General features: G+C 33.5%; 1 protein-coding gene across 3 annotated transcripts in view; it reads right to left on the bottom strand.

Annotated features, from left to right (window-relative positions):
- Nucleotides 1-1629: 1629 nt before the first annotated feature.
- SEC62 (SEC62 homolog, preprotein translocation factor) overlaps nucleotides 1630-9123 on the bottom strand; it is a 29506-nt gene continuing 22012 nt past the window's right edge. The window contains exons 7-9 of one of the 3 annotated variants that reach the window (XR_004483642.2): nucleotides 6883-7002; nucleotides 2193-2850; nucleotides 1630-1795 (exon numbers count right to left, since the gene is read on the bottom strand). Coding sequence is in view for 2 of the 3 variants with exons in the window: in XM_033429558.2 (XP_033285449.1) it covers nucleotides 2381-2850; nucleotides 6883-7002 (590 nt within the window). In the remaining variant the exon portion in view is untranslated. Of the gene's footprint in view, nucleotides 2851-6882; nucleotides 7003-9123 lie in introns of all 3 variants that reach the window. The other 2 variants (XM_033429558.2, XM_049709796.1) reach the window with 2 other exon arrangements.

The following is a 9123-nucleotide window of genomic DNA, read 5'->3' as shown; positions in this document are numbered from 1 at the left end:
AAGTCATCTAGAAGGCCATATAGTTTGAAAATTAAAGAAATCAGTGGGAGGGAAAAGGAGAAACAACCTATTTAATACATTGACTTTACAATCACAAATGCATTATTATTATTATCTGGACTCAGTTCATTAATTCAATCCTGCTTATTAGTTAAGTCAATTTATACCCACTCCACAATAAATCCTACATTATCCAAAAGCTTCATGCTTCTATTTACAGTAGCATAGCAAACTTGAAGTTTTTTTTTTTAATCACGATTCCAATGACTAATGTAAACAATTTTCCATGCTCTGGCATAAGAATATTTAATGTTAGTCAACAAAGACAGCCATCTATTATTCTGAGAAATGTAACAGTGGCAGTCTTTTGATTTTCTGTTTAAAGTATACAACCTTGAATAGTAAAAGAGCTGAAATTTCTAACTTGCTTTCTAACCATAGTAAGAATGACATTTTCCCCCAGGGACCACCAAATATTTATAAAAATTTGTACTAACATTCTTTAAGAATCCACACATATCAATAAGAAGCTGACTTTCCTGCCATGCTCCAAATGTCTTAAAGGTTAGACACAGTACATATATTATAAAGAGCTTAAGGATAAATATTGAGTGCCTGGGCATTATCACAACAGTAAAGGTTAAATCATTTTTATTTCTGAAAGACACTTTTGGTACCATTATCATATCCCAAAATAGGTATTAATGCTACTGGTGATTAAGAAGCTCAGAAGTTATAATTATGCATCCCTTTTAGGGAAATAAAGCAGAAGAGCTCTGAAAATGTGAGGGGAAAACACCCAGGCACTTAAATCAATGAACATTGGCTAGGAGGAAACTTAAACTGATTGACTGCATCCTTGATAGAGTTGCATTAACATCCAACAGCCACATGTTCTGTCCACTTAACAAGGAATACTATAAAGAAGCAAACAAGCCATGTTTAACAAAGTGTGTCAGTATACAGAAAGTGTACTTTTTCACAATTAGAAAAATTTAACACCTTTAGTCTAACACTTAGGTGGGAAACTGCCTAAGAAAAATGAAGACCTATACACACCACCTATTTCAACTACAAAGCAAAATGCTCTCACTGTGACTGAAGGAAAATAATTTAATATTCATTATCATTTTATAAGAGTATAACTCCAGGGAATGATTATGCTCATAAGTAAACACATGATTTTTCCTAAAGATTTTTTTGTAACTAAGGTTTGCAAGACATGAAATCAAACTGCAAAACTAGTTTAAAGCAATTAAGAGTCCAATGGTTCTCTTATGTTTGCTTTTATGTTCTTTATTTTAAATTGATATTTTAGAACAGTAAATTATCTTTCATAGCAGTCCTCCTGGTCTGATAATACAGCACCCCATTTCTGAATGTAGAGATTTAAGATAAATCAAAATGAACATTAAGGCGTACAAACAGCTACTTTAAGTCTGCTCTTATTTAATAAGGATCGTTTTAATTCATATTCAAATACATGGAATGTTGGCACAAAACTGAAGCTGCTGCAGAAAGATCACAGATGTTTTGTGGGTTACTGAAACTTCCGTTTCTCTAAAAACATATGCTTAAATGGTCTTAATTTTACAAATTTAAGTTCTGAGAAAATGTCTAAATAAGAAGTCAATTAAAATAAAATGTTTATTTGTAAATTATGTACAGAATACATTTTACTTTACGACAAGGAAATGGGAAGAAGAGCCATCACCTTCCAGCCAACGCTTCTTGCTTCCTCTGTTGGAGATGACCACCTTACTCTGAATCAGTCGTACAAATCAGTTTGGATTTCCTAAGTTGGAAAAGGAGAATTTGTAGTTAAACTAAGTGTTGCTGCATTATTACTAGTTGGCTTGTTTCCACAAAATGCTTTTGAACCTTGCTAACTCAGAATCTTGGAAATTTTCTGGTATAATTTTATAATCAACAAAAGCTAAACTATCAAGAACAATAATTTAAGCATTTCACCTTAAAGAAACTGTGAAATGGCTACAGAACTATGCATAATCTGAAATGTTGGTGTTTGTTTTTATCCCTTTTAGTTATTTTGATTAGTCTAACAGTAAAAAGCCATACAACTATCAAAAAATGTCATTAATGTAAATGTCACTGTGGAAAGTGCACCTTTGATAACTATCAAAATAAATGAGACCTATTTACTGTAAAATTATCAAATAGATAAAACTTACAAATGGCTTTAGACTGTACCAATAATAGTATTACATGAAATGAGGGGCTGAATATAACTGCTTGGATGACAAATCCACTTCAGTAAATGGATTTAAAGAAGGCTACAAATGTCACGTGTACATTATGATGATCAGCCAACCTAGAAAATCCAACCTCTTGCACTTATTTAGTCCCCAAATTAGTCAGATTATGATTTTTCATGTGAAGATTTAGTTGTTTCTCCATCATTGTCTTCTTCTTCCTCCTCTTCACAATCCCCATCTGTTTGCTGTTCCAGTTCCTCTTTTGTGATCATTTCAAAATCATTCCCATTTCCACTACTGTGTTGGGATCGGTCATCTTCTCGCCTGTCACTGTCTGTGTCTGAATGCCGTTCTCCACCTGAGCCTTCTGTTCCATGATTTCCTGGTCCTACTTTTCCTTCCTCATCTTCCTTTTTCTCACTGTCTGACTTTTCCTCACTGTCGGACTTCTGCTGCTTTTTGGTTTCAGACTTCTCATCTTTCTTTAAGTCTGCTTTTGGTCCTTTATATTCATGTGTGTACAGAGGCCTGAAGGAGTCAATGAAGCCCACGTCAGCAGTCAGATTTGGCAAGAACCAAAAATGGTGCCTTCCTCCAGTTATGAGCCAAATGATGAGAAACAGAATGCAACGAGCTGTGGGAGAAAAATTTCTCTAATTGAATAATTCAAGCATTGACTCAGAAAGCACAGAATATTTGTTAATGCAAAAGTGGGAAAACATTCAGAGTTTTATTATTTGCATATTACATGCACCTTAAGTATAAACAATTAAATCCTAGTTTAGCAGCTATCAACAGTATTCTAGGCACAGAGCATTCTTCTCTGAACTTGAGGGCATAACGCTACAATGCCATTAAAAAATTGCTTTTATAATTTTTTAATTCGGGTGCTGTTTCATGGATATACTTATGATTTATGCACTTGGCTATGTTATAGTTCAATAAGCACAGCTGCCAGTTGGACCCTGAAGTACATGAGATCATGGTAGAAGAAAAAGGAAATAAATGCAGGATGAAGGATACCTTAAGCAGCCTTAAAAAGGAGAAAGCAGGGCTGCACCATGACTTCCCTAGACCCCAGACACTTTTGCCTTTGTAAGGCAATTCCTTCATTAAAAAATATTAAAAATTCTGCTTTTCCGACCATACTGGTACAAATACAAATATAATCCTGCACAGGTTCACTATGATATATGTGTATATATTATTACTTTTGATTTTAAAAGAAATGAAAATGAAACAATTTCCGTGGGCCCCTAAATGTATCTTGAGTTCAAGGCATGTGCCTACCCTGCCTAAAGGATAAGTCTTCTAAGAAAAAATACTTTTGAACAATAAGATAATGTCTTACCAGAAGTTACGAGTTTCTTAAATAAGTATATAATTTCTGTTTATTTTAAGGACCAACCTTCTCCCAATATTAGGAAACATACAATGCTAATGAAAGCCAGATGGCTTCAACAAATAGGTTTGAAGTTACTCTTTTAGAGCAATATATGACAAAACTGCGGTTTAGATAATGGAAGAAATTGAGAATTTTAAAGTTTATAGTAATGAGCTATCACAAACACAAACCCCAATATTTCATATAGTTTTCTCTTAATTTACCAAACATATTGAAGAGCTGAGTGAGTGATTTGCCTGGTTTTTCTTTTTTTTTTTTTAAGGTCATGATTATGTGAATGTTATGGACTAATCAATTATGACAGGTTTTTGGTTTTATTTTACTTTTTGTTTTCTTTACTGATAATTATATCATTGTTTTCAAATAAGACCTGAGAAAAGCTCATCTATGTTTCTTCCATTATATTGCTTTGGACAAATAAAATGGTTATAGCTGCCCTGACTTTTATAAAGCAGTAATTTCTATTTTCACAAAAGAACATAAATATTCTGAAAGACTGTGTGTGTATACATCAGTATCTTTTGTGGTACAAACAGAAAAGGCAAATATGCTTTGAAATTATGGAATAATCAGTGAATAAACCCCACTGAAAAAAATAATGAACATCTCTTAAGGAGGCTGCATATTTTCCCCTCCAAATAGAATTATGATGTTATGATATGCTTTGAAGGGTTGTTAAGACAGACAGTTCATAATATGAAATCTTGCCTCAAATCCAAGAAAGAGCAATATCGAAATGGCAAATAAAATCCAAATTCTAATGCCATATATAAACTGGGTATAGCAGAATTCTAACATTTTTTACAGTTTTTCTCTATGTGGCAGTAGATTATTATCAGGGGCAAAAGGAGAGGAATCATGAGAAAACCACTGTGATATGTATTGTCATACCACTTCTATACTAAAAGTGACATATTTAGAAAATCGGCAAAGATCTTATTTTAAAGGGCAATACTAAGAACATGTATTCAAAGTAGCACCAAATATAATTTTGACCAATATATAATACTTCATGAGATAATATTAAAAAAATCTCCAATTTATAAGTGGGGTACAGATCAAAACCATTTGAAAGTATATTTGGAATTTTCCAAGAGAAACAACATTTTCTAAGAGAAGCAATGAAAACGTTGGGTTTATTTTCTGATTTGATTCACAAGACTACTTAATGCACAATGCTACTTAAATCCATACTGTATTTAAAATGAAAAATTATAGAAAACATTACTGAATAAACAATACTTTAAAAAGCAAAACAAGATAATAACCATACATTATTGCAAATATTGGTTTAAATAAAAGATAACCAAGTGGGTTATTTCTATTCAGTGCAGTTAAACCTTTGCTGAAAAATTTCAAAGCGCTTCTAAATTTTCAGAGATTTGGGAACCAGAAGACACCAACTTGATTAGTATATCTAATGGCAGATAAAAGTTTATGGCTTCTAATTCTTGATGCAGGTAGTACACTACCACGAATTACCTGCTTCACACTCTTAGATATTATTTCTTGGCCTACAAGTGTGCTGTTATATGCAAAAACTTCAGGGGCTATTTTCAAGGTGACTAAGCTAGAGGAAGGAAAAACTGAAAGGTGGATGAAAAAGGCCTCACACACAGTCAGAGATCCCAGAAAAAAATGGAGGCCCATAAACAAGATGAACTGAATGAAAATACTCAATGAATTCCTAGGTCCATGGCTGGTGGCGCCAACTCAGGACACTTTGATGTCCAGGGTGAAGGGATGTGCAGAGGGAAACTGCTTAGGGCTATAGCAGTAATGCTTTATAACATAAGAATCTATTACATTACACATCATGGAATCTCAGAGTAACACACACCCTCCTCAGATAATCTTGGCCAAATCATGTCCTCTAAAAACAGATATTAAATCATTAATGTGGATATTTAAAAACATTTCTATAAAGAAGTACTCCCATATGTTCTGGTGGAAAAGCTTATTTGTCATTTGAGGAAAATAATCAGAACTTAGTACCATATACCAACATAAGCTCTCGATGGTTCAAAGAATTATATATAAGGTTAAAAAAAAAATCACTAAAGAGCTTTAGACAAGCATAAAAAAATTCCTATTTCTTTCCCAAAATGAAAAACTAAATTAGACCAGTTTACCCTATACAGGAAAATCTTCAAAGACTAGAATTTTAAGCAAAATAATACTTGTTTTTTCTCATAGTAACATGTTCATTGTAAAAAATACAGACAAGTGTAAAGAAGAACATTAAAATCATTCAAAACTACCACCACCATTTATATTTAGGCATACTTTTTTTTTTTTTTTTGTGGTACGTGGGCCTCTCACTGTTGTGGCCTCTCCCGTTGCGGAGCACAGGCTCCGGACGCACAGCATCAGTGGCCATAGCTCACGGGCCCAGCCACTCCGCGGCATGTGGGATCTTCCCGGACCGGGGCACGAACCCATGTCCCCTGCATCGGCAGGCGGACTCTCAACCACTGCGCCACCAGGGAAGCCCTAGGCATACTTCCTTATAGTCAAACCCTCCTTGGCACTATTTCCATTTCAAACAAAACAAAAAAAATTTTTTAAGTTCCTAATTATATAAGCAAAAAATACCACATTATCCTAATTTTATCATTTGATAACTAGTGATGAGTATTTTTCATATATTTATTAATCAATTGTTTTGAATTTCCTCTTTTGAATTGGGTTATTTTCATATTGTTATTTTAGCCATGAAAGACCCCAATCATCCAGAAACATAAAATAACATTGTTTACATTTTCTTGTTGATTTTTAAACAGCATTTTACAACCTGTTAATGCATCAAGAATTTACCTTGGTACATGGTACAAACTGATTTTTACTAAAAATGGCATATCAATTGTTTACAATCATTTATTGTATAAAATGTAAATGTTTAAAATAAGTTTCACTTGCCTTAAGTAAAAAAAAAGTGTTTACTGAAAATATTATGTCTAATAAATGATCAACCACTGTAAAAATATTGAAGTCCTTGTGGTAGTTAAATCTTAAAGCATAACTATTTGCAGACTGAGACATATTAAATCCTTTCAACACAACAGACCAAATCTAATCAAGCACATATACTACTTCAAGCCTGAGTCAGTTTTGGGATATGACCCAAAAAGTAGGCCCATATATTTCTTGATTCACTTACATTAATTTTGCTGTTAAACTTTACTGAAGCTCCAGATTATAGTCCAAACTGCTCAATATCTACCTCTTACCGAGGTCAGTCTTATCAATAACAATACTTACCAACAGCAAGGAGAAGAATGCTGGCTACAAAACAGCCTGCACCCACACTGAGGTAATAAACACCTACTCTCATTTCTGCTGGCCAAAGAGGGAAGAGGGTGGCTGCTATCACTGCAATCACTGTAACAAGAAATGAAAAAGTTACATACATAACCTTTAGATTAAAATTTTAAATGGCTTAGTTGCCATAACAGTGAATATACTCCTAGGGGGAGAAATAAAACAAAACCATATTGAAACATATAAAATTGCCATTTTTATAGGTAAAAAATGGTGGATTATCAACCATTTCATAGTTTAACTACTATTTTTAAATTAGATTAGGATTTTTCTAGTATAAATTATATATAATTAGAAAAAAGTATTGTCTAAAAATGTGAGACTGTTAGCTCCTTAAATGATCAACTGCTGCTGCTGTCAACTTTTTGACTATAAGATATCTGTCTATCAAATAGGGAAGCTTAAAGAAACAGCAACCAAACAACAGAACTAACCAAAAATGATTCCAAAGATCCCTCCCTGGAGATTGGTTCTGGGGTGAAGCTCTGACATCTACCCAATGAAAAGCTCACCAGGAAATTCTGATACAGATCATTTTGGGTAGTTAGGGAAGCTGTATACAAGCATCTCCAGTTTTTTTCTAAGTACAGTGGAACCACATGGAACAATCAAAAGAAAGATCTGGTTTTTAGGTATTTATAGCAAAAGAGATCAGGATTCAAATTCAAATTCTAGCTATTTCATTTATAAGCTAAGGATTGGATTTATTATTTTGAACGGGATCCTATGATCATATTGATCAAACTTGCTTAACTACTATTTTTTTCTACTTGTTAAATCATTCCCTCCCTCTACTCCTATACCCGCCCCACTAAATTTACAGGAATAACACATACCTATGGTAACAAAAGAAGCAAAAAAAACCCAAAACAAACAAACAAACAAAAAACCCAAAACAGTAAAATAAAAAACAAACCAAAAGGTATAATGTGAAGTCTTCATCCAATTCTTGGTCCATTCCCCAGAGGTTAATTACTATGATTTATTTGTACTCCCAGAAACTGCCTATATACAATTAAAACTAGCTACACAGAATTTTTTTTTTTTTTACAAAAATGAGCTTATAACACTCTTACTCTTTTACAGTGTTCATTTAATCTATTCTAGATATCTTTTCGTGAGTACTAATAAGAATTAGTCTTATCTAATTCTTTAAAAGCTGCATGATATTCTGGCACACAGTTGCACTGAAATTTATTTCACCATCCTCCTACTGAGGGACCTGATCTGTTTCCAGTTTTATCCTATTATAGACAAGAGGGCAACAAATACCAATGTACATGTACATGTGTGCAACTGTGATTACAGCACAGGATAAATTCCTTGAAGTGTAACTATTAGGTCAAAGGGTAAAGGCATTTAAAACTTGAAAGATGTTTGCAGATGACATGATACTATACAGAGAATCCTAAAAATGTCAACAGAAAACTACTAGAGCTAATCAATGAATTTGGTAAAGTAGCAGGATACAAAATTAATGCACAGAAATCTCTTGCTTTCCTATATACTAATGATGAAAAATCTGAAAGAGAAATTAAGGAAACACTCCCATTTACCAGTGTAACAAAAAGCATAAAATACCTAGAAATAAACCTACCTAGGGAGACAAAGGACCTGTATGCAGAAAACTATAAGACACTGATGAAAGAAGTTAAAGATGATACCAACAGATAGAGAGATATACCATGTTCTTGGATTGGAAGAATCAATATTGTGAAAATGACAATACTACCCAAAGCAATCTACAGATTCAATGCAATCAAATTACCAATGGCATTTTTTATGGAACTAGAACAAAAAGTCTTAAAATTTGTATGGAGACACAAAAGACCCCGAATAGCCAAAGCAGTCTTGAGGGAAAAAAAACGGAGCTGGAGGAATCAGACTCCCTGACTTCAAACTATACTACAAAGCTACAGTAATCAACACAATATGGTACTGGCACAAAAGCAGAAACATAGATCAATGGAACAAGATAGAAAGCCCAGAGATAAACCCACACACCTATGGTCAACTAATCTATGACAAGGATATACAATGGAGAAAAGACAGTTTCTTCAATAAGTGGTGCTGGGAAAACTGGACAGCTACATGTAAAAGAATGAAATTAGAACACTCCCTGACACCATACACAAAAATAAACTCAAAATGGATTCGAGATCTAAATTTAAGACCAGACAT

Source organism: Orcinus orca, chromosome 5 (assembly GCF_937001465.1).
Source record: "Orcinus orca chromosome 5, mOrcOrc1.1, whole genome shotgun sequence".
NCBI classification, from domain to species: Eukaryota; Metazoa; Chordata; class Mammalia; order Artiodactyla; family Delphinidae; genus Orcinus; species Orcinus orca.
Note: the sequence above shows the minus strand (reverse complement) of the source record. Positions and strands in the feature narration are given on the sequence as shown.